The sequence below is a fragment of the Zonotrichia albicollis genome, chromosome 1 (genome assembly GCF_047830755.1).
Source record: "Zonotrichia albicollis isolate bZonAlb1 chromosome 1, bZonAlb1.hap1, whole genome shotgun sequence".
Taxonomy (NCBI): domain Eukaryota; kingdom Metazoa; phylum Chordata; class Aves; order Passeriformes; family Passerellidae; genus Zonotrichia; species Zonotrichia albicollis.
The window spans coordinates 103,158,120-103,185,456 of NC_133819.1; the positions used below are offsets into that span (position 1 = coordinate 103,158,120).

Genomic DNA, 27,337 nt, shown 5'->3' on the forward strand with positions numbered 1-27,337 from the left:
TGATTTTTATTTCCCAAAGGTGAGCAACTGAGCCAAAGGTGAGCAACTCAGCAAATATCAACTCTTCTGCATCATGGAATACACTACGGGTGTCTGAATGTTCATCTTGCATTTTTAGTATCTGCTAAGACAGAATTATAAACTGAGTAAGTTAATATATGTGAATTAAGTACCCTTAAGAAATCAAAGAATAATGTTGACTCCTGGAAGACACCCAGAAGATCCAAAGATGGAACAGAAGGTTGATTATTACACTCCTGCACAATCCAAGCAAATTGTTAATATATTGAAAACATTCATGTCTGGCATTTGCACCTGCTGGATATCTAAATCATTCTGTCCCAAAACAAGTTTGATAACCATCTTCTTTGTAGCTGAAAGCAGTCAGAAAACAGTTCATTTTCTTAAACAAATGGAATGGAAACCTTTTTTTTTTCTTTCCCAAGCTTCAATTACAACAGTCAAAGCCAGAGACTTAAGCAAATAAACTTCAAAATAGCCATTTGTTACAAGTAGCAAATTACCATGAACAATGAACTTGTTAAGAATCCCCTCTAAAAGCACGACACACAAACAGGCTACCCAGCAGAAAAATCTGTTAACAATTTTATTTCTTTTGTCATGTTAAATATTATGGGACAGGACTGTTAAGGATGAAGAACTCTCAACAATGCCTCACAAGGAATAAGAAAGAAATTCTGCCATGATATTAGCAAAGTAAGGTAAGGAGAAAATTTACACAGTAAGAGGCACCATTTCCCCCAGAATACCTCTTGTCATATTCCTGAATGAGTGGGATTAGCAATCTAATAAATCATTTGTCAAGAGGTAACAGCAACAGATAAAATTTTAAAGGATTATTAAAATAACATTTACAAGACTCTGAACAATTTTCGAATTCTTATTAAAACCACAGAAAGAAAGAACATTTCTTTATTTATGAATTTTCATAAAGGACTGACTGTGCAACTGATACCTGCTATTGATGACTGAATATACAATTTTGTCCAGCAGCTGAACAGTTTGTCTTTTCAGATTGTGTTTTCTAACCGTGCGAGATCATTAAAGGCAAAGCCTGTTACGATGCTGTACACAAGAACGGCCGCTCGGGCCATACTACCCATGATGTGGTAGGTAAACAAACCTTTTTCTGGCCAAGAGGAAAAAAAAAAAAAAAAAAACTAAAACAAAAAACAGGAAGCTGCAGTTTTGCATGCTTCTCTCACTCATTCTTTCTACAAGATGAACTTCCCTAGAAAGAATCCAATGAAAATGGCTGCAATTACAACAAGAAGTGAAGGAAGAGAATTAGAGCCATTATCTCTGAGGGCCAAAGCTGCGGGTGATCCAGATTTATCCGAGTGCGCTACCTTTCTGAGCCTCAAGCCTTCATCCTGAGGGGAAGAAAAAACACAGATGGAAAAAAAACATAAATACATCACTAGGACAGTGAAAGCTGAACTCAAAAGGCCATATTTACTGGTAAATATTTAAATGAAGTTTAAAAAAACCCCTCAACACATACCCTCAACATTGCATCACACCCAAATCTGAAACATGAACACAGAAAACCATATTTTAAATAAGGACCATAATTCACTAGTCTCTCTGCTTAAAAAATATACCAAAAATCTTGCTAAGCCCAATGAAGCATTCTGCTCTTACTTAATACGTGTCAAAATTAAATAGCAGTAATTCCTTATTGTTAAGGAGATATATCCGTTTTGTTTAGTGTCAATGTCATCAGAATAAGAGATATGGAGGTATCATATTATTTTATAGTTCTTTAAAAGACTACCATGGCCAATGAAATTGCCAGAACTGTTCCAAAAGCAAATATATAGAAAAGACACAAAGTCACGTATTGACTAGTTACCAGTCACTGGAATGACACCTTTACATAAAGGTACAAGGAAGCAGTGTTTGCTTACCTCCTCTGGCCAAACAATTGCTCTTGTTCACTAGCTGTTTGTAATACAAAATGTTACTGCTCTAGATCTCACTCATTAATGAAAAATAAAGCACTTCTACAAAGCTACTAATTCAGTAGCTTCAACTTAGACTTAAAGTAACTAAGATCACCTTAAATAGGACCACTTCATTTAAGAAGAATATTCTGCAGCTTCACTGTCTCCTCCATGACAACCACAAAGTCTCAATCACTGACAAGTTCAAAATATACATTATACACAGGACAGTAAAGTCATATTATGAATCGATCTTGACATTCTAACAACTTTATCTACTTGCTGGAATGTACATCTTTTGGCCAAATTAGAAACCAGACCTTTCACTCAAGAAGAGTGAAGCCACTTCAGTATAAAGGTGGATGCAGAACTTACTCTCAGGTGCCGATTTTCATCTGTCAGCTTCATAATCTCTGCCTGAAGTCTTTTGCACTCCTCCACCAGCTTCCTTGTTTCAGTGTCATTAAGTGAAACACTATGTGGTTTTGGCATCGGTCCATCCTGCTTAGATGTGTTCAGTACTGGGGTGGATTTGCTTGCATCTATATCATTCTACAAACATCAAGAGTGATTTGAGAATTTACTTACCTAGAGAAAAATCATCCACAACTTGAAAGTGAAACAATGAAGCTACTAATATAGTTCAATGAGGTTTGTATTTACAGTAAGCTGAACAGACACACTGACAGCTCAATTCTGATTAGCTCAAGCATTATAAAAGCAAGAGAAGATTGCACTGTTTACCTGGTACTACACTCTACTGAGACACAAATTGATATTTTAGCTGCTTAACACTGACCCAGAAGGCATCCAAAAGAGGGCATAAAATACACCAAAGAGCATTTGAACTTGAGGGGGAGAAATAAAAGCAAGAAAGTAATACTGCAATAGTAAGAAACAAAAAGTAAAATCAGAACAGGTCATGTCACAAACTCCTATGAAGTATGTGTGACACAAATGTTTTGCACCTGTAATACCTTTTAGTGAAGGAAAATAAAGTGCTGCACAATCATGAAAATTAAGTCTGACAGCATCTGAAATATACATTACTAATTCTAAAGAGCCACAATAAGCTGTGAAAAGAACAATACTAAAATTAACTATCTAATTCCCACAGATCTGCTAAAAATCTCACAATCATGGAATAGTTTGGGTGGGAAGGAATCTCAAAGATGATCTAGTTCCACTCCCTTGCCCCCCAGCCCACTACAGGCAGGGACAATTTTCACCAGATCATATGCTCAAAGCCTGATTCAACACAGCCTTGAACACGTTCAGGGATGGGACATCCACAATTTCTCTGGATAACCTGTTCCTCACTACCTCCTGAGCAAAGAATTTCCTCAAAACATCAAACCCAAATCTTTCCTCTTTTAGCTGAAAATTATTCCCCCTTGTGCTATCAGTATCTGCCTGTGTTAAAAGTTGCTGCAATGTGGTGTCCATGGAGCCTTCTCCAGGCTGAACAACCCCAGTTCTCCCTGCCTGTCTTCATAGGAGAGGTGCTCCAGCCCTTTGAGGATCTTCATGGCCCTCCTCTGGACTTGCTCCAGCAGGTCCACATGCTTCTTACGTCGGGGAACCCACAGCTGGATTCAGGACTTCAGATGGTGTCTCACAAGGGCAGAGTATAAGGAGGAAGAATCTCTTCCCTTGACCTGCTGGCCACATTTCTTGTGGTGCAGCCCCAGATGCAATTGGTTTTCTGAGCTGTGAGCACACACTGTAGATTTATGTCCAGCTTTTCAACCATGAGAACCCCCAAGACCTGGCAAGCCTGACTGCCAGTGAAGGTTGAGGCAAAGAAGTCAGTGAGTATCTCAACCTTCTCCATATTTGTTGTCACCAGTTCCCCTTTCCTGTTTATCAGTGGGGTTCACTCTCCTTGTCCTTCCTTTTCTAACATACCCCACACTTACAGAGTCCTTTCTTGTTACTCTTCACATCCCTTTGCATCTGTAACTGAGTTTTCCTGATCCCACCCCTACACACCCTCAAACCATACCCCTGCACTTCCCAAGTCACATGTCCCAGCTTCCACTGGCTGTGCATTACCTTATTCTGCAATGCAAGGAGCAGATCCTTGCTCAGCCATGCCATTTTCTGGCCTGCCTTCCTTGATTTCTTACACATGAGGATGGAGAGCTCTTGCACTCTGAGAAAAATGGCCTTAAAGAGTTAGCCCTAAAAGGGCCTAAAGCCCCTTAAGAGTGTAAAGAGATGACTCTTTAATCAAAAAGTAAGCTCCTCTGTCCCTAGGGACAGTTTCTTAGGAGGAAGTACAAACAGAGGTAGTTTTGTATAGCCCATTACGTTTCTCTCACTACATTACACATTTTATATAATTAAAGCCAGAAAGTAGACAACTAAGTGCCTTGATAATAAATGCTCAACCTTTACATTTTTACTGTTTAACACACATTTAGGAAGTTTACACCTTCATCTCATAAATTATCCTTTCCAAAAAAGAAAGAAAAAACAATAAACCAACCCCAAAATCCCCAACTACAAAGCAATCCCTACACCCCCCTTCCCCTCAAGATTAAACTGAGATTGCATCTATAAACTATAAAAACAACAAAAACATAGTTTTTTGCAACTGCTCTCAATTGCTGGAGTTTTTAAAGATGTGGTTGGACAAAGTGCTCCCTCTGGGACAAGATCTTGGACGAGATGGTACTTCAAGGTCCCTTTAAACCTGGGATATTCCATGATTCTGTGAATCCTTAAAAAGTTATATAGTGAACACCCCTCCTGTCTAATTTAGTACAAATTCCATCAATTCATTTAGTCATTAAATAAATTTTTAAAAATCCCTGAAATTTCTGCGAGATCCTATCAGTCAGTGTCTAACAGTTTCTTATTTCTTACTTACCAGTTTATCATTTTCATTGGGCATTTCAAACACACATCTCAATTTGGAGTCCATCAACTCATCAGGTTTTGCTTCTTTCCACTAAGAAAATAATTAATAGAGTTATTTAACATGCTGGACTCATGCAAACATCTCAACAGTTCACAAGCTTGCTCTTAGCACTGACCTCCTATACAGCTGAATAGCATGCTTACCCTCCCTGCAATTTTCAGACTTGCTTATGAACAATGCTTTTTGTTCACACTCACTGCTGTGAAGCAACAAAAGCTAGAGATGGTTATTCAAGTCTGGAAATGAAAAAGAGTAAACTGAATGCAAGGATGGATCCATCAGAGGTTTGTATGACACAGGGAGGGGACAATACACACAACAAGAAACAAGTAGCATCTGAGTCAGTTTGAAAAGAAAGTTCTAGCCCTATTATGCCTCAGTAAATGCACTGCTTGTATCCCATCTTGAAAGGACTGATTTTAAATAAAAGATTGAAAGACACCTTTTAGTCACTCTACATGTGTTCTAGAATAAATTTCTTTAGTTCTTCAAATTTTAGACTTCTACTCACTTTCTCCTTTTACTGCATATCATGTGACAATTTGAATCTAGAGAATTTTTCAAAGCTGTTTATAAAAAACATTACATTTTAATAGTTCTCAGTATTAAATAACTACACTATGTTGGAATCTCCCTACTCAACTGACAATTAACTTTCAAAGCATGCACTTCATGTAGTTGCCTTAAATTCTAAGGCTTAGAGACAGGTCTGAAGTCTGCAGCAATTTTTCTAACAGGCCCTCCTGTTACCTTATAGGTGTTACAGATTCAAATATTCAAGTTTTTCGTAACATGCTTCCAATTTTTTTTTCCAGCAGTATTAATTATACAGTAACTTTTAACTACAATTAGCAATTTTCTACAAGATCTGTTTCTCAGTACTGTATACCTGAACTCACTAAGAAAGCAGTTATTTGACAGGTATTTTTGAAGTTGGTTTTTATATCCTTACCAAATAGAGAGGCTTCATTTACCAAACATAACCAAGAGCTGCTAGAGCAAATGAAGAAAAACAAACCAGTTCAAAAAGGCAGACAGATGTTAACATTCATGTCTCCACAGCTTCACAAAATCTAGAAGGTTTTCTACTGCTTCCAGTGAAGACTGATGTCACAGCAGTCTTTGCCTTCGTGTAAGGGGACAGAGCCCAAAAGGTCTCTTGGAATTCAGCAATTTATAAAATCTCATTTTTATCCTTTGTTTCCCCTCTCCTTCCCTGCCTAGAGTGAACATCAAATGTACCTGCGTGAACCCAGGCATTACTTAAAATCGTTTGCAGAGTTAGAAGCATGTTCAACATTGACCTCCACCTTAGGACATACTTACGTGAGTCCACATGCACCCTAAAAGGCATGTGCTGACAACTGAGGGCTTCAGTCCCATTGGTGCCAGCCAGGAAAATCAGAAATAGGCACCTCACTTCTGAACTAGCAAGCACAAACCTACATACCTCCTGGATCTTGCATCAGACCAACCCAGCCTAAGAACTAAAGTTACAACATGTTCTATTAAAACAGAAAATAAATCTATCATTTGTGCTGTGTTTAGCCAGCATTTGGTATTTTGTAGGGAGACACATCTTAGTCTTGAAAATGTTTTAATTCGTTATAATCCCATTCAACATTTCACTTAAACACTTTTCGTACCAAATGAACCCATTTACATACAGCTTCAGGCTTGTTGTTTGAATAAACTCTTGATTCATTTAAATTAAATCTGGTTATCTCTTTTAAATTAGCTGCATATAAAGGTATAATATGCCCATATTTTAACACTGAACTGACCTTACCTTAGGCTCACTCCTATTTCCATTCAGTAACCTCTATGTTAATCACTACAATCAAGTTCTAAGAGGTGACCTTGTTCAGAGAAAACTCAATTATTCAAAAAGGAATCATTTCTAGTTAAGCCAAAATTTTTAAGGAAAAAAATACATCAGCCTTTTTGCTCCAATTTTACTTACCACTGCCTCCATATCTGTAATATTTGGTGGTGCATAGGTTGTTTGTACCATAAACTTGTGTTTACTCTTCTCATTTGGGTCATAGTCAAAAGGCTGCAGCATAACTGTTTCAAAGGAAAAAAATAAAACTGTGATTCTTCAGCTAATCACTACAGCAAGCATGCACATACAGCAACCACTTCAGATTTAGTCCTCAATGAACAGGCACTGAAAGTTAAAATGCAAAGGCAGTGCATACACTGCAGAAAAAGGGACTGAGAGGTCAGAGTCTGGTGCGGCTGACATTATTATTTCTGTAATTACTATAGGAAAAGACATTTTATATACAAATACGAACAAACATCCTGTAAAAGAGACCGAAAAAAATTACATCTAAATGTGTGTATGTGGGAGCAGACTTGCAACTTGATCTACCAGAGGATGAGGACTCAATGAACTGGAGAGATAAATTATTTCGTAGTGTACATACACCTGTCTTCCACAGAATGGGAATTTCAGTTCAGTATATCTTTATACAAAATTAAGAGAAGCAGAGGCAGTTTCAGAAAAATATAAGAAAAAGTACATGGAGTCCTATAACAGTTACCTATATATGTACCTATTTTATAGCAATGAGAAAGCTATGGTAGAGATACTGATAGAGCTAGAAAAATGCAAAAGCAGAGGGGAAAACATTAAAAAGTAACAGTAACAAGCTGTGAAGGAACAAGAGTAACATGGTATATTATGAAAAAACTCAACAACAAACAATTGCTGTTAACAAGTTAACAGCAAACAATACATGACAGGATAATAAATAGTAAATTCAGAATATCAATGTAAAGAAAAACAGCTCCTATGCAATTGTATTTCCGGAAAAAAAACTAAAAAACATGGTGGAAGAAGGTTACTTAGTGATTCACAGTTGAAAAGTAATAAATGATTAAAAAATGTCAGTGGACTTCTTTAAAATGATTGTCAAATCACATTTCCAACAATGAATTTAAAAACTGTGAATCAGCACACTGCATTAAACAGGCTGAAGACAACTAACACTACCACAACATTCAGTTTTGAACGTAAGAACTTCAGCCCACAGTATCCTATAGTTATTTTTCTCTGCACAACAATATGAGAGAAATCTATTTTTAATTATATGAAAGATGACTCAGCACTGAAAACATTCAGCTGAGAGACTGATGAGATAAAGTGGGTCACTAGAAAAATAATCTCTGCACTTATCTTAGCAAATGACCCAAAAGAAATTATATGCCTAAAAAAAAAAAAAAATACGAAGCTGACACTGTGGGGAAGAGAACTTAGTTTTGCAAAGCACTGTGGAATCACTGTAACTAAACAATAGCACTCGAAAACATCTTGAGGTCACTGTAGCTGAATAACTGCATGAGAATCCAGCAATTACAGAAATAGGCACATCAAAGACTTCCTGCCATGCCAGCTGAAGACTCAAGCAGTGTGACATGTTTCCCTTTATTGGAGATCCTGAAGCCACAGTATTGTTTACAGCTCCAGTACTGACTCATTTAAAAAACCAAAATATTTAAAGCTTTAAAAAGATAATTCATAGCTATGAAAACACACAGGATGCAATCCCTCAATCTATTCAATTCCCTGAAGAGAAATGCCGGCAAGATCTTTATTGTGATATTGAACTACCCACTAGAAAAATCCCAGATTCCAGGTCAAACACACAGCTAAGGTAAAATGGCTCTAAGTTGTAGTTGAAGACAGAAATAAAGAAGTTTTTGACTATTTGAATCTTAAATCAATTCTCAGTAAAATCATCTTTCATCCCCAAGTCAGTGAATAAGTATCATGAGTCGAGATGCTGGACTGCCCATGGGAAGCACTAATGAAATTTTAAAAGGCCCTATTCTACAGATCATATTCTATTAGAAAACTCCTACAAGGAAAGTTACTCTAAGGTTTTAATCAGTCATAAACTTGCCCTGACTTCTTTTTTGCATCATTTGAACCTATCACCTGAAGATAGCTGTCCAGCTTCTTTTAAACTTCCCAAAGGGTGTAAGAATGTGGATCTGAAAAGCTCTCAGGATTGCTCCCTTATTTCCCTTTTGCTTTGCTACAGAGGTCTCCAAGGGTTGTAAAATAATCAATTTTCTAGACCTAGGAGATCTAGGAGTTCACATCTGTATTGCCTGTGATACCTACAACCTGAATGAATATCCCTTATTCTGGAGATTCTACCACAAAACGGTCAGGAGAATGACCTACAAAAATCATTTACCAAATCTGCAGACTATTTTCTAGTCTTCCCATTTTCTCGAGAAAAACCACTAGGTACAATTGTAAACTATTTTTTTCTTAAATGCTATGAACGATGAAATGTTACACTTTAAGCACATCAGAGCAGCCAAGAAATTATCTACTTCAGGACACAAACATGAATATTGTACTGAGGCAAAGGTACTGTTAATGTCACTGCCCATTTTCAACTTGCTTTTCCTCCTTCTGAGAGCCACAAATAAATGTGACAAAGGCAAGTATTTCTACATGGCGGATTTTTCCATGTATCATTGCAGCTCTACATCAAGTCGCCATCACACTAATGAGGGGAATCCTTTCTATTGAAAAATAAAAAGGTTTTAAAAAGCTGACATACTTCAAGCAGTCTTTAGGATCAAGCATTAGGGAACTGCATCAGAGGCCTTAAGAACACTTAACCTACAACTGCATACATTTATTTTTACCTGAAACAATTACAGATGATCCCGGGTCAATAATTCCACTGTTTGGCCTCACGCAGTATCGACGAGGCGCTGTGGTCTTCACTTTGAAGCATACTTTTCTATCTGATGGATTTCGTAGTTTAAGATTTGTAGTTACTACATCTGTAAAGGGACCTAAAAAAAAAGGTTGGTCTTTTTAAAATTGCATCTCTGGAGAAGAAATCTGTTCATACAGTACAAGTAACACTTAAAATACATCTTGTTGCCAACTAACTGGCAAAAGCAGGTTAAATCATACACCTGTTAAGCACATACCCTGTGTTACATGCAAAGAGTGCTCCATCACCTTAGTTATAACAACATACATTACAGCAATCAAGAACTCTTAAATATTAAAACAGACTCGAGCTGCTGGCACAAGTGGTTCATATATGTATATGCTATTCCTACCAAACCATTCTTAATATTTGAAATACCTAGAAGGTACTGGTCACATGCAAAAGTAAATTTCACTGAATTGTTCTTCAGGAGTAGAAGTCACACATTCTTTGGAACTCTTTCAATTGTTTAAAGAAAGAAAACACTGAGACTAAAAAACAGTCACCGCTCTTGAGATTTCAACTTCTGTCGGCTTCTGACCTCCTATAGAGTTAAAAGAACAAGGCTCAAGATCAATCTCCTCTTTTAAACTCAAAATAAGCAAGAGAGATGATACTCTGTTTATGCATGTACTCCAACTGATCCACAGAAAAGCAATAGCTGCTATTGTAGTTTGAAGTTGCTATATTTATGTATTCAATGCAGTGTACTCTCTAAACTATTTATGTTAATTAAATCTTCAGGATAGGAATTCCTTCCAAGTCTGGACAAGAGGCATAATTCTAATATCAAGCTTCAAAAGCACATCCTCCAACAGAGATCACCGTCATGCAATGCCACACAGCAACAGCACAAAAAATAAGGTTCACAGCATTTTGAGCAGCGTTAATCTTCCTTATGTTTGTGTCATCTGAAAGCAAGACTGCAAGGGCTCTAGAAAAATGGTGTTTCATATGAACATGAAATTAATTCAAGAATATTCCATGTGTACATTAACTTTTAAGAACCTTCTTTATAGTTCTTTAAACACATTAAATAACTACAAAATAATTTTATCAGTATTGAAAACACAACAACAACTTTTCCATTAAAAAACTACAATGAAAGCAAACTTCAGATTAAATTGGATGAAAAATATAAGTGATACGAACAAGTGGTAAAGTACAACAAAACAACTAATTGCATGAGACACAGGAAGTCAACTCAGAAAAGTCTGAACACCTTATTCCAGAGAGGAGTCTGCACTTCTCTGAAGGAAGAAGCTCTGCCCGCTAGCAAACACGTTACTACACTAGAGGGCGCACTATTTGACTGATGCCTTTATTTCTATAACTCATTCCAAGTAATTGATTTTGAGAGAGCGTTAAAACAGTCCTAACACAAAACACCAAGATACAAATACATAAAGACTAAAAAGAGAATCCCTGAGAACCACAACACTGAGATGCAGATGAAGATACATGAGAGTTAGGTTTCCATTCACTGAGGTTCTTTTGACAAAATAGGAACTGGTATTATTTGTCTGAAACTTTACTCCTGATCTGACTTTACATGGTGGATGAAGTAAGTCATTCTCTCAATCCAGGCAAATCTGACACAGCCCCCAAGATTTAAAAAATTACTTGAAAGTTTCCTGCCACTTATCTTTTTGATGGTTCTTGCATGATCTAGTTGTCTTTACCTATAGAGGGAGAGCCAAAAAACCTTCCCATCACCCATACCACAAACTGAACTAAAACCAGGCAGCTGAATACTCTTCTCCTTCTAAGACTGGTAATACACTCATAACACACCCAACATGTATTTTTTTCAAGCTACACACACATTTTTGAGGAAGTTATTCTGGGAGTTTTACTAACAACCACCTAAGCTATTAGTCATCTAATAACCACTGCTCTTGCAGTGCCCAGAGGCAAAGAGCACTTTGAATCTGACTTTCAAACTTGAGGGTTACTTTTTTTTTTTAATTGCAACTCTAGGCAACGTGAGGTGGTCTGCTTTTCAATCCTCTCAACTACTTTTACTAAGGACACTCTGCACAAAGGAAAAAAAATTACACAGTTCAGAGGCTCATTTTGAAAAGCACAGTCATCAAGAAAAGGAGCTATATTATTCAAAACCAGCCTGCTTCAAGACAAAGCAATAGTGAATTTATAAACTGATGATAAACTGGTTCTTAAACAAAAATAAAAGATGTTCTGTTTCTTTTGAGACATGAAAGGTCTCCTCATGCCTGCCTTTTAGAAGTGTGCCACAATGAGATAGGATTCAATATATCCTTCAAATTGCTCTGCTATTTACTGTCAGTTTCAACACCTCAGATAATTAAAAGAAATCTGCTTTTCTTTCCCAGGTACACGAATGCAGTGACCTCCTTTGCATTTCCTGGATACTTCACAAAAAAAAAAAGCTTTTAGCTCGGGGACACTTTTTAGAATCAGACATTTCTTTCAGAGGTGACTGAAATCTTTTTCAAGGTCTAGAGGATGCTTATGACAGCTTTACCTTTTACCTGCTTTCTAAAAGCTTTAAAGAAAATAGCTGTATAAAGACTCTGAAGACTTGGAGCCATCAGATTTAATAAATAGGTGGTAACAAACTGGTGCACAAAAGGAAGAGATGACTGAATTTCACTGTTCCTGCAGAACCCAGGCGTTTGGTAGTTTAGTGGCAAACCAAGAGCATGGATCTGAGCAGGGACAGACAGGAACAGACAGAAGGATAGTAAATAAGAAAAAAAAAATCTAGTACTTTTCCGAGGAGCTACATGATCTAAGTGAGCCTTCAAAGAAGAAACTGCAACACCTGAAGAAATTCTAGAGTTCACTATTACACAAACATAAGCACCACTACCTTTGCAGGAGTGGGGAAATTCTTTTTTGTTTTGCAGTAACACCCTAAGTGCAAAATCCTAAACTACAAACATTCTTGAGGAAAAATGTGGGGCATAGGCACAGGAACCAGGAAGGAGAAATGTTTGGATTGTACTACACAGACTGCAAGTAAACAAGGAAAAGAACTGGCAAAGATGGATACAAACATTCTGCTCATGCATCAAAATGGACAAATGCACACAAACTTCATCTCAGTAAATATTCAGCTACACCAGGGCAGCATTATAATCTTAAAAATAGCATCTCATCTGCATGATACTCAGGTCCAAGTAGATTTTTATTTAAATCTCAGATAGGCTTATGTCTAACTGTACACATAGAAGCTGTGGTAATTCAACTAATGAAATCCTCAGGCTACATACCAATATAACATGATGTCTAATGACAAGAGGTCACTGCTTTATAAACCTGCAATCTCAATCCAATAACCTCTGGAAGTCAAGAGTTACTTCAAAGGGGACAGTGAGTTCAGTAACTCTCTTAGTAGTGTAAATTCAAGACACAATTACAGCATCTTCCTGGAATAAAGGTTGTGAAAATGCCAGTTTGTCCCAACTGGTTTTGAATGGAGCAGCGACAATTCATGCCACAAGTCTTCCTGTCACTTTGACTTACGAGGGCCTTAGAAAAGGACAGACACCTGCTTAATCACACCCAGAAATACCAGACCTACCCAAAAACTTCCTGTGCTGAGTTTCTACTTCAGCTAGCTTGCAGTGCAGTCATCACACAACATTAATGTCGGGGTTGCCTCTGGCAACTACACAGCTTGGACTACAGCAACTAGTGGGTAGGAAGAAATGCCACAAATTCTGCAGAGCCAGTTTCTACTGCTGAAATAGTGCCAAGTTTCCCAGCTTGCCACAAGCTTGCCAGTTATAAATGCAGTAAAATCAAAATATGCATATTACTGGATAGGTAGGACCCAAACAGAGATCTTTTTCATCAATGGTGTCACTTTCATTTCAGATTCAGGTCTCCTTCACTGTCCCAGCTTCAAAACCCATTTTTCTACCATCTGAGACAGTCAAACATCAGGGAAAAAATGACGATGTGAACACACCTTCCCTAGTGTGAGAAGGAAGAGCTTAGATAAACCTCCACAGGTTTGGTACCCCTGGCAAAGGTGAGAGACCCATGTCAGAATCTCTATCTGTACAGAGCAAACAAAGCACGTCAGAGAAGGGGGCAGGTTTGGTCAGCAAGAAGCTCCATTCAAAATTAGTAAGGCTGCCATAATGTACAGAAAAAGTCTGTCTTAAAATATCACCTCTACATAAAATTGGATAAGAATAAATTATAATTTTATTAAATTACACAAAATCTTTGATAATTAGAAGGCAGATCTCTTGTAGAGTTGTACAAAAATGAGCATGCATTATTTAACAACATCAACAGCATTCTATGAAACAGCTTAAGTGTTAAGCATATCGCCTGCTTCAACTTAAGACAATGAACTGTAGCTGCTGCAAAAGCCAATGTCTAAGCCAATTCTGCCAGAAAACATTTTAGTTCATGCACTGAATTAAAGTTTATTTAAGCTGTAAATTGACACGGCAAAGTGATACATTCAGCCACATCTAAAAACAATGTAAGCACACATTAAAAACTTACAGATTGGCAAAAGGAATCCAAACTCCTTAAAATGTGTTACAGTATTAACCTCAAAAATATGGGGATTATATTCTTTAAGTGGAATGCTGTTTTTTAAAAGCTGCTGCATCACCTCTGAATTTCCAAGAGTACTTGAAACATACAGAACACTTCAATGCACCTTAACTAAAACAAACTCAGGGTAGTTTTCTTTGGGTGCACAATACAGTTAGGTTGGGCAGACAAAGAAAACTCATTTACTGCATTGGACAGTTTGAGCCATAATAAATGAGAAATGAGCTCAAGTCAGCAGAATAAAAACTAATAGCAATACTGTAAACCAAGCAAGAGAGATTTTGAGACCAAGTAAACTGACTTTTCAGATAGATCTGAGAGGAACAGAGTGAGATCTCCAGCAATTTTTTCTGCCAGAATCAAATACAACAATGGAGTAAAGAAAGAGTAAGTTAAATTGAGAAAGCTCTATGTAATCTATATTTGTATGATGCTGTGTGGAATTTTTTAATTAGGCCAAAATAGAATTGCTCTCCTTTCCCATCATTTGACATAGCAATCACAAAATGGCTGTGGCTGGAAGAGACCTCTAGAGGTCATCTGGCCCAAACTCCCTGCTCAAGCAGGGATACCAAGAGCCAGCTGCCCACCACCACAGACAGAAAGCTTATGAATACATGCAAGGATAGAGACTCCACAGCCTCCCTGGACAGCCTGACTACTTGGTCACCCTCAGAGTAAAAATGTGTTTTCTCACGTTCAGAGGGAAGCTCTTGTGTTCCAAGGTGTGCCCAATGCCTCTGGTCTGCTCACGGGCACCCATCTCCACCACCTTTGCACATTCCCTTCAGGCTATTATAGATCAGGAAGATTCTCCCAAGCCTTCAGTTCTCCAGGCTGGAGCAGCCACAGCTCTCTCAGCCTCTCCTCCAAGAGAGATGTTCCAGTTCATCATCTTCCTGGCTCTTCCCTGGACTCTCTCCATGGTGTCAGTGTCTCCCCTGTACTGGGGAGCCCAGAACTGGACCCAGCACTGCAGCTGTGGCCTCACCAGTGCTGAGCAGAGGGGGAGGATCCCCTCCCTCAGCCTGCTGGCCACATTCCTCCTGCTGCAGCCTGGGACACCACTGGCCTTTGTAGCAAGGGCACTTTGCTGCCTCATGGTCAAGCTGGTGTTGTTCAGCATGAGCCAGGGCCACTCCTGCAAAGCTGCTTTTCCAGCTGGTCAGATCCCAGCCTGCACTGCTGCTTGGATGACTGTTCCTCTCCAGCTGCAGGACTCTGCACTTTTTGCTGAACTTCACAAGGTTCCTGTCAGCTTGTCTGTCCACCTGCCAGCTCCCTCAGCACCCACGTGTGCATTGCACCAGAGTCCTTGGACATACTCTGTCTAGCTTACTTAATTATTCCTTGACCAGATCACCTTCCACCAGAGGTACTGAAGGAAAGATGTCTAAAAATGAGAAATACTTGTGTTTTGTAGCAAGTCAAAACTACCTTGACTATCAGATAAGAAAATCAATCTTAAAATATACCCAAAGCACTTTATTGCTCAAAATTGAATTTTATAGTCCTTTCTGAAAAAAGCACAGGTGACATAGCTGACACAAAAGAAAGTGAGTGGAATTTGTTTATTTCCATACATTTGTTTTAAGAAATTAATATTCAGACCACTATGAAAAAATCTGAAGAGAATATATAACATACATTGCCATCAAACATAAATAACTCCTTCCTCTTGAATACCAGAACCATGAGCATTCAAACTTGAAAAAAAATCCCAACTCTAACAAATCATCTACATTAAAATTATTCATGGTCTATGAAGCATAATAACTTAGGTTTCATGGATTAATACTTAAACATGAATATGAATGATCAGGAATAATCAGTGGATGAAGGTAAGAGATTAATTATACCCACAAATAATCATGGCTCTCACAAAGATTTAATATATTAGAGCAGCATTACAGAATCTTTCACTTCTTATTCTACCCTAGCACTTGAGAAACAGTTATATTTTATCATCAACTTGCATGTAAAAAAACAGAATGCAAAACAGGCTTTGTAAGAAAGCTGACACACCTCAATGTCCACAATTCCTGAGGGCTGATTCTAGGCTACCACTGTTTACAAGGGGTAACATCAGATTTTATCTGAGCTCCCCACGATGACATACTGTCAGCATTCATACTGCTGATGTGTCTATCATAGATTTTTCTTTCTAAAAAATGCTGAGACAATGCCCGTTTTTTAATCCTAAAATAGCTCATCTTCCTCTGTCAAAGGGGCAGAGCCTGCATATGGCTACAGAGCTTATTAGAGGTGCTTGTGCAGATGCTGGCACACACACTGAACTCGGGGCTGCTGGAAGAGAAATGGGAGCTGAAACCTTTTGCCTGCCATTCTGACAGAGGAAAGACAAAAATACAACACAGTGACATTTCAAAGCAGACAAAACATTTCCTTACATGTTTTTTCTGGATCAAAACTTCTTATTCACCCCAGCTTGTGACTAAAATGTTGTTAGTAGCCAAGGAACCACAGTAAAAATACAGTAAGCATCTGTCTCAAGGGTAAAGTACAACCACAGATCATTACCAGGAATTCTGATCAAGAGAGCATTATTTTCTTTATATATTAGATAAAATACAGACTCAATGTAGACTGTCCTGTATTTAATGTTAAATATGGGCAATGCTTTCTTTAGCCCTAACAACAACAAAATACCACTAGCTGTAAGATGGCATAACATGGAATAACTTCATCCAAAGATATTATTGCTGGTATTCAGCTTAAGCTTTAAAATCTAGCAGCCTAGGCCCAAGTCAACCATAAACATCTATTCCTGACATTTTTCCTATTGAAAGAGTGCCATTACTAAAGGATGATCTGGTTACTAACATCAAAGGGATGCTTGTACCTTAAACTTCCTCCATAATAGCATGAAATTCTTACTCACAATTTAGCCGTACTCGATTATATTGTTATTCTTGTCAGAGACTTATTAAGAGCATACTAAAATTGGTAGCTCTTAATTCTACTAGGATAAAGTCTTCAGGATCTAATCATAAAGTATTATTCATACCAAAGCACTGCTGAAATAACAAGAACAGCAGAAATATTTCAATGATGCTTAACTTGAACATTTAAACCATCAAATTATCCCCCTAAAGTCCTGAAGCAACTAATATATACATGCAATCTTTCAGTATAGATTTAGTTCAGTAAGGGCTATGTTATAAACCTTTCCTACTGGAGCAACTATTCTCTTTGCTCGCATAAAGTAGGATATCTAATGAGCTTGATATTTACAGGGTTTCTTAGATTTCCAGAATACTAGCATATTTGATCAACAGAACTAAATAAACAAGTAACTTTTCCCTTTCCTTTTTCCTTTTAAACTTGCTTTGTATTTAACCTGCTATTGCTTACCAGTGGTTTCAGTGATGCTGAAAAACCCAGATGTGCTGCTTAAATTATTCAAATATCCAGCAACTCAAAATCCGTATGCACCCTCATGTAAGAAATCTCCCTTGGATACACCTAACTGATCTGCATTGCAACATACAAGATACTCTTCAAACTCTATAGCACTAATCAGAACACTTGTAATCATCTCAGATGACAGCTGGAGTGGCACATAGAAAATCGGTCTTCCCACAGAAGACCTGATGAAAAGCTCTTGCCTTGCACTTTTCCCAATGTGCTCCAAGAACGGGGTATCAGAAGCCAGACACAAACCTTGAACAGACCACCAAAGCTCTTGTGGTTTTCACTTGTTTCCTTGCAAGCAATATCCCAACAGTGTAACAAAGTAACTTTAAAAATCAATCAAATGCACAAGTCTCCCGCTATGGACAATAGCCCAGAAAATCCTAAAAAACAAACAAACAAACAAACAAACAGTTTTAGCTGTTGGACCTCTACGTGGTATCCAACCGCAGCTCATAACACAGAGCCTGTGTAAACCAGACTTGTGTATCAGCCATTAAAATCTCCTGCAGACAGGGCTAGCTGACACTGGCCTGCCTCCCAAACACACCAACAGATCACTGCAGCTTCAGGGTGACTTTTCAGTCTCTGGAAGCACAGGCCACAGGTCTCCATTTCCCAAGCCACTGAAAGCCAAGCACAACCACTTCCTCCAGTCACTCAGACAAACAAACACCTGCTTCAAACAGAAGTTGCATTTAGTTGGTCTTGTCCATCAGGCAGGACCACAAACTCCACTTCCTCATCAACTTCACATCCCAGTTCTGAGCTGAGCTAATGCAGCCACACTTCTCCGGACCAGCCAGGTCACTGCTACAGAAGCAGCTGCAGTTCCAACCTGAGCTGTAACACAGAACATGCCTGGTAGATGGCTGGTGGACATTCAAATTAAAAAACCAAACAGTTTTTACTTTCAGCGGGTCTACTATGGCTTTACCAGCACCATTACTGGCCTTATTAGCACCATAGTGTTAAAACATGATAACACGTTAAATTAACATCATATCCCTATGGACTAGAAATACTAGGTTTATTTCACATATGGAGCAGTTAGTCCCACATATATAATTTTTAAATTCATGGAGATCTCTTTTGACAAAGGAAAAAAATTAAACACATCTCAATCAAGCTATTCCAATGTCTTGGAATGTAACACAATATACCTGCTCTAGTTTAAGTAAATAATTGTGCACCATTTATGTCCTACTAAACTATCAAGAACATTGCAAACTCATGACCTAGGAGAAGCTTTCTGAAGTCCACATGAAACTTATAATTTTGTAGGATGGTATCTGATGAATTTAAAATTATTTTTGTCCACATAATTTTTAGAAGGTTGGCTCAGACAGACATGATTCACATTCAGCTATGTTTCTAATGATCTAAATACATTCACAGCCACTTGAAGCAAATTCATTTTTCCACCAAGTCTATCCTTTAGTCTAGATAGATTTTCTTTTCCCCAGTGCTTACCTTGCTGATGTATTTATAGATAGCAATCAGATCCCCTTTCAGTCTTCATTTTGCTAAGATTAACAAGCTAAAGCTATTCTACTTCTACTTCACTTGTGTTAATAAAGTTGTCTTTGCATCATTCCCATTTGGGTTCATTTTATCTGACTAGGTGTTGCCAGGGATGCATTCAGATGAAGCTTCATCAAAGGCAAAAATCTTGACATTAATAGTTTCCTCACTACAAAATTACAGTCCTATATTTGCCCCATTTCATGACTTGTCACGTTCACAATAAACCCATAATTAAGTACTAGGCGCTAGTTTTACTTCTTTTTCACCACTTCTAAGAAAATGGTTTATTATTAGCACACATCCAATTTTATATTTTTTTGCATTCATCACATCTCCTAACCTTGCATTACCAGTGAGCTGTACCAGCATACTCCCACCCATATCAAGGTCATTAATGAGAAATGGAACAGATTTTCCTCAAAAATATATCAAAATGTATTGAAGACAAGGAGTTAGTGACAGCCAACATGGCTTTATCATGGTCAAATCAGGCCTGACTAATCTTGTGGCCTTCTATGGTGGACACCAATGGACAAAGGAAGGGCTACACGTGTCACCTACCTGGACATTTGTACAGCCTTTAACGTGGTCCCCCCAACATTCTTATCCCTAAACTAGAGAGATACGGGCTTGGTGCATGGGCTGTCAGATGCACAAGGAATTGTCTGGGGGGTTTGTCCAAAGAGTTCTAAAGAGTCAACACCAGAATGCTCAAGTGAAAACCAGCAACAAGTGGTACCCATATCCCCCAGGGATGCACACTGGGACCAGTATTACTCAGTGTCCCCATGGATGACACTGACAGTGCAAGTGACATCACCCTTGGCAAGTCTGCACCAAGTGACACCAAGGGAGCGATGCAGTGGATTCACTGGAGGGAAGGGAAGGGAAGCCAAACACTGGGACCTGACAGGAGGGAAAGCTGATGAATGGCAATCTCATGAGGGTCAGCAAGGCCAAGTGCAAAGTCCTGCAAAGGGGTCAGGGCAATCCCCAGTATCACAGATAGAGAAGGTCTCAGGTCACACTGCCACATTCTACCTGGGACACTGCATGGTATTCCATGTTCCATCTACCTCAATGACTTCATTCTTTCCTCTACAGCTTTGCTTACTATTGAGGCCAGACCAATTCAAGCACTGAAGTGTCAGAAGATTATTTTAATCCAAGTTAGACCACATTTTGAGAAACAAAAGGCAGAAAAGTTCTAATTTGACCACCCTTGTAAATTTCATGCAAGCACTTTATTTTCTTCCTCTTCCATGTTTAATTAAACACATGAAGTCCTACAGCAGGATAATACTCAGGAAACTATCTTAATTCACAAGACTTTGCTCATATAGGAATGAGCAGAAAATATTTGTTGTCCTCTACATAACCATCTATTTCTAAATACATTCAAATATTAAAATGAAATATGACATCTACATTGCTAAATAATTTTCAATGCCAGGAAATAACTTTATACAATCCAAAACAACACTAAAAGGCAAGAGAAGCAAGAAGCCAAGATAACCACGCCTCAAGTAAAGCTTTACCACCTTAGGAAAAACAAAGTTAGTAAAATTCTAACTTGTGCTTATGCATTTTTATTTTCAAAAATACCACATCAGAAATTATCTTAGTAGAGTCATTTTGCTGATTTTTTTCTTTTTAAAGAAATTAACTTACACTCACTTATCAGGTTCATCTGACACCTCAAGCCTTGTAAACTGACAACTTCCAAGCTGGGAAGTGTAATACTTATCTAGTTAGTCAGGTTAGTTTTTCCACTTTTAATACAGTAAGTTCTCTTCAGAAACCTTTTCTATTTAAATTCATGGTTTATAAGGGAAGCATGTAAAACCCTTAGTGACTAATAGTCACAAAGATCTGGTTAACAAACATCTCCCAAAGACAAAGAAAGTAAAACGTTCACAAACCACGGTCAGGCCAAAACAGGAACAATTTACATTTCCACAAGGGACAGTCGGTGCACTAAATTCTCTGATCTATTTACTGATGCAATAAAACAGCTCCTCTCAATCCTCTCAAACTTTCTACTTTTCAACCTGGCCTTGAACAACAGTACACTGTTCATGCATAATACAGAATGTCTTTATAATATTAATAAAAATGTCTTGTGGTGATCTAGAACACCTGCTTATGCTATCAACAAGCTGCATGAATAAGCACTTTATATTAATTACAATGCAAAGGTGAAGATTTTATACCAATCATTGGTACACACTGGAAGGACAAGATGTGAGGTTTGGATAGTGTTTCACTGTTCAGTGAAGCAACAGGAATATTAAGCAAAACAGAGCCCTATAATTTTCAGGTAAAGGACTAAACTTCTAAATTTTCACTGTTGTATACCTCTACCACCACAGGAAAGCACTTCATTACTGAATCTTAAAACAAATGACAAACTAGTTCTGCCAAAATATAATCTAACACTGTAACACACCTGACTTCACAGATCAATATAATTCCCTTTTTACAGGGCAGTTCTAAATGCAGTCTAGCACAGTGGTAGAGATGATTGTATAACATAATACCACCTAATAAGCAACACCTGGTAAAAAAACATTATCCTTCTTTTTCTTCCTCAACACATTCCCACAAATCATCCTGTGCTTCGGTCTTCAATAATACATATAATGAAAAGAAATTAAAACACTAACAAATACTACATTTGAGCCATGAAACAATGGATAGAAGTATACATACACAAAGAGCAAACAATGCCAAGAATCGCTCTTGTATTTAAAAGAAAAAAAAAAGTCAGACTATGTGTTGAATACTGAGTCATTTTATTGCCATTATGCAATTCTCAGCCAGTAAAAATATTAACTTAAATGGAACCATTTCAAAGTATCAGAAAGTCACAACTATATTAGTAATCACTTACAACCAGTTTTTTCCCCCTCTACACTCCCACTCTTTTAGTTTCAAAAATGTTCTTGAATGAAGACAGCAGAAAACTGACATCCCAATCACCTTTTTTTTCTAACCTATCTTAGAAAATTGGGACATCACAAATTTACTGGTACCTTGAAGAGAGTGAAAATAGGCATAATTTGACATTATCAAGATACACACAAGTAAGGCAGTAAGATCACATTTGAATACTTCAAACTCTGCCTGCACCAAAAGGCATCCTAGGCCAATTCTGGCAACAGACCTTGAGGGCAGGGGATGCATTTAACGTTGAGCTATTTTTGCCTTTAAATTCCACCTTCTCGATTTGCAGCAACACATATCCCGTGGCTTTCAGTGTTACCAATAGCAGTGTAATGATTACAAAATAACCTACAGCAATATTTCTGTAGTATTTAAAAGGTTGTCGAAATCTGCATTTCAGAATAAGCTGCAATACTTGAGTGAAGTGCTCTCTACCTCCCATGAAAAGTCATTTGAACATACACCAGCTGATAGCTGATTTTATACACTGACAATTCCAGGCTGTGATGCAGATCAACAATCAGAAATGAAATATTCTCTGTCACACTGATCTCTCCTAGTAACTCAACCCACCAAAAAGAAAATTTACTGCACACAGACACATTCCAAATTTTATTTTAGTCTGCTAAAGGAAAAGAGTAACTCATTATTTTGAGATGTTTACAAGGGTAACATAACTGGACTTCACACACTTGTAAGCAAGAACTTTGGTAAAGGATAACAATTTAGAAAATTCCAGCATTTTTAGAATCTTGCATTGCTAGTCAGACACCTCTGAATCACATGAAATTCAAATTCTGAACACTGTCTACTAATCTTCCAAAGCTCATCAAATCAACTAGTGTTGATTTTCAATTAGGTGTTGCAGAAGCATGTCTTATGACTGATTTAAACATTTGGAGAAGGCTTTTAATTTTTTTTTAAAAACTACCATAATCCAGGATCAACTTAAATCCACGTTACTTAAAATTGCAAAAGTGGCTTCTTTGGCCTTAAGGAAGAAGGAGCTTCCATAAAAGCGCTACAAATTTTTGAACTTAAAACTTCAAATGTCGCTATTAAACTACATGACTGCTTACAAAAAAAAAATTAAAAACATAGTTATTCACAGGGCACCAATTCCAGATTCCCATAATCTTCACTGAGCTAGAACTACCAACAATGATTACATGTATGAGTCACACGAAGAAGACACCAGCAAGAAGATGTTCCACCTGCCAAAGGGGTTGCTTTTAGGTGTCTTGTGTTTCAATTCTTCCTATCCAGTCCTAAATAAAACTGCAACAACTTTAGATTTGGGAAGTCAAACAAGACAAATTAGAATACAAAAGCAAGCCAGGCTGGAGGAGCAATATGGCTGAAGAGCCTGGGTACAAGAGCAGAATTCTGCCACGGGGCAAATTCTCAGTGCTCCATACTGTGTCTGAGAGTGGTATTACACAGTTTATCAACTGCCTCTTGGTTTCATCACTTTTAAGTACAATTTTTCCCTTTGTCACATTTGCACAACACTATGAAAAGTACTTAATTGTTCTGTAGGCTTTCTTAAGATATTCCTGATGGTTTCAGAATCCAAAGAAATCCACCTACCAAAGAAGGTCAGAGGGAATCAATCATGACCCAAACACTATTAATGACTGAATTTTCTATAACTACAAGGACTATAAAAACAGGATTGCAATCCTGGACACCAAGGGAACCATGTGACGTGTTAGCTACCACAGGACACATTCTTAGAGCTCCCCTTGAATCGTGCTGAATAAAATTCAAGGATAAATGTATTACAGACTTTTGCTGACAGAGTAAATTAGGTTTTACTAATAAAAAAAGCAGTTTCATCAGGCAATGATTAATTTAAAGGCTTGTTAACAACTCCTCATGCTAAGTACTACATATATTTAATGAAAAAGTTGTTTGTAAAGGGGCACACTATCACATTTCACTGTTACCCTAAAGGTCAGCAAACCCATTATAACTTCCTGAGGCAAGAAAACTAATAAAATTATTTGCTCAATTCAAATGTTTAGACTTAAACTGGATCTCTGTTCATATGCATCAACAATAATAATAAAAATGGATGATTGTACCAATAACTTTGAACAAGCTACTGCACTGAAAAAATGTAGTTTTATTCTTTTAACAAAATGTTATGCTCTTCCTACACTATGCTACATTTATTCTGAGTCATAAATTCTCTTTCTTACTAACCAATTACTTTTTAAAAGGTGACACTCAGAATTCACTACTGCCAATATTGTATTCTTCAACACAGTACTTTAGAACTGGGTGAGTTTGTGGCCCACAAACCTTTTTAAACACCTCTAAATAATAATCAGTTAGAAAATATTTCTTGAGAGTGCACTCAATGCTCTCTTGAATTGACAGCACTTTCTATAGTATATTACTGCAATAGTACAGTAATAGAGAGTGCTGCAGTCTCATTATGCTTCATATTTTGTTTTTGCTTAGTCTGCTCTACAGGAATTTTCCTAATATATGCATTAGCCTGAAACAGAAGTTTATGCCTAAAGAATCCACATTTCATGCTCTAAGTGCATAGACACACAGCACAATAAAGATCACTGACTGACAACAGCTTCACACAGACAGAATTTCTAATCTAGTATTTATTGTATCAACACACTGTTTCATATCACATCAATACAGCTTAGTTCCAGCTCAAAGACATCTCACATTTGCAGGCTTTGAATTAGATACAGCATTTTTTCAAATTAAAAACAAAAACTAAAATAATGCATTTTCCCCCAACCTGTTCTGAACACAGCATACTGAAATGTGAGTGCAGCCAGACTGGCAGCATTTTAACAACACAAAACCCAAGTGAAAATGACAAGTTCCTGCAACGGTTTTGAGTCTGTGTATGCAAGTGCAATTTAAAAAAGTTAAAATTGAAGCTATCGAGAAATTAATATGCATATTAGACAGATGCTGGGGTTTAACTGATTTGACAGATCAATAAAACAAGTATAGTTTACTAATGCTAGGCCAGACCAAAGGTATTTTGGGGGAATACAGTGTTCTCTTCTAATACAAACATTCATTTGCTCTAGTTGTGGAAGATTTTTACAACATCATAAATTCCATTCTGTTCTCTAAAACAATGAAAAATAAGCATACTAAAAGTAGAAAACAGAAGAATGTACAAGATTAGGCACGCGCATGTGGTGACACCAGTCACAACACTTAAAAATATAAGTTCATATAATATTAACTACTCTTTAAAAAAAAAAAAAATCTAATACTGATGATTCCAAATCTGAAAGGTTCTGAGATTTTTCTCAATGTCCCTTACAGGTACAAGAAATCATCACAAAAACTACATGTTCTGACACGCTTTTTTTTAATGCCCTTGCCTTTCAACGATCACTCATTTCTGACAGAGCCTTTCCTTTCACAACTATCTAATTCATGAGCAGAGAAAACCACAGGCACACACGATACCAGCACTAGCTGGGACCTATTTTGACAGCAGCACGTCAGCAGTCACAGCCATGCGGTCGGCACGCAGCACACATAAAACTTCCGAAAGGCACGCATTCCATCTCCCTCATCCCCAGGAAAGAGGCGAGCTCCCTGTTTACGTTCCTAGAGCCGGCCTGAGCCGTGACAGCTCTGGGGAAAGGCGGGGAGCCCTTTGCCGGGCTGGGATGCACCGGGGCGAGGGCGCGGGTGCCGGGCACTGCTGGTGCAGAGCCGCAGCGGCTCCGCGCGGGCACCGGGCCCCAGCACGCCTGAGAGGAAAAGTGGGGCAAGGCCAGGCGTCAGGGCAGCCTCGTGAAGCTTGGAACCCCGCAAGGCTTCCACCGCCCGCTCCAGGGCCTCTCCTGCCCGCTGCTGCCAGAGGGAGCCCGCACCGCCAGCGACCGGAGCGCGGCACCCGCGTCCCCGGGCGCCGCTGCTGCGGGGCCGGGCCTAGGAGCGCAGCGGTGACTCGGCGGGGCGGGCGGGGGCAGGGGCAGGGAGGGGGCGGCCGATCCCACCCGGCACCGCGGATCCCCGCGGGATCCCAAGATGGCGGCGGCCGATCCCGCTCGCCGGCTCGGCGGCGCCCCCCATCCCCCGGCGGGCGGGCAGCGCCCGGCACCGCGGCCCGCCCGCGGGAGACAGCGGGGAACGCGGCGCCCGGAGGCGGCTCGGCGCCCAGGCGGAACGGGACACCCCGCCGCTGCCGCCCCGCTCCTCTCCGCCGCGCTGCGTTCCCCCCTCCTCACCTTTGAATTTGAGGTCGGTGGGCGGATCGAGCACCAGGATCTGCTCGTGCTTCGCCAGAGCCCCAGCGGCCGCCATCTCGCTCGCTCGCTCCGGCGGGAGGAGGGGCAGGGGGGAGGGCGGAGGAGGCGGAGGAGAAGGCGGAGGAGAAGAAGGAGGGGCGGAGGGGGCCGGCGGTGCCGCCGCTCCCTCACGGCGGGCGGGCGGTGTCTCGGCGCGGCTCTGCGGGCGCTGCCGGCGGGGCGCGGGCCGAGGGCGGGCACTGCCGCTGCTGCTGCGCGCCCCCGAGCGCGGCCCCGCGCCCTCCCCGCCCCGGCAGCACCGCCCCCTGCGCGGGCACGGCGGCGGAGCGCTCCCCCCCCGGCCTTTCTTGTGCGCATGCGCCAGGGCGCCGCGGGGTTGTCCCACACACGCACTGATACCGGGACACAGAGGGACGTGGAAACAGACGGACGTACACTCCCACACACACCCTTCCTTCCCGCTCTGACGGCTAGAGCGAGTCAGCATCCCCGAATCAGTTGGGTTGGAAAAGAGCTCCGAGGTCATCGGGTCCAACCTGCGAGGTAGAACACGGCACTCCGTGCCACGTCCCGTCTTTCTTTAAACACCTCCAGGGACCGTGACTCCACCACCTCCCTAGGCATCACATTCCAATACCTAATCATCCCTTCTGTGAAGAAATTAGTCTTAATGTCCAACCTGAACCTCTCCTGGTGTAAGTTGAGGTTTTGTAGTCTCATCCTATTGCTAATTGCCTGGGAGAAGAGACTGACCGCCACCTGGCCAAAACCTCCGGTCAGCCATGGACCTCCCCGAGCCGCCTCTTCTCCAGGCTAAACAGACTCTGCTCCTCACAGGATATGTGCCCCAGACCCTTCACCAGCGTCGTTGCCTTTATCTGGGCATGTTCCAGTACCTGAATGTCTTTCCTGAATTGAGGTGCCCAGAATTGGACACTGCTCTCAAGTGCAGTCTCACCAGTGCTATAT

General features: G+C 39.5%; 1 protein-coding gene across 1 annotated transcript; it reads right to left on the reverse strand.

Annotated features, from left to right (window-relative positions):
* Positions 1–593: 593 nt before the first annotated feature.
* VAPA (VAMP associated protein A) lies at positions 594–26,662 on the reverse strand. The gene is made up of 6 exons (XM_074548465.1): positions 26,348–26,662; positions 9,568–9,720; positions 6,857–6,960; positions 4,843–4,923; positions 2,343–2,519; positions 594–1,394 (listed from the first exon to the last, which is right to left on the reverse strand). The coding sequence occupies exons 1-6, from the start codon at positions 26,421–26,423 to the stop codon at positions 1,236–1,238; spliced, it is 750 nt and encodes a 249-aa protein (XP_074404566.1). The 5' UTR covers positions 26,424–26,662; the 3' UTR covers positions 594–1,235.
* Positions 26,663–27,337: the final 675 nt, after the last annotated feature.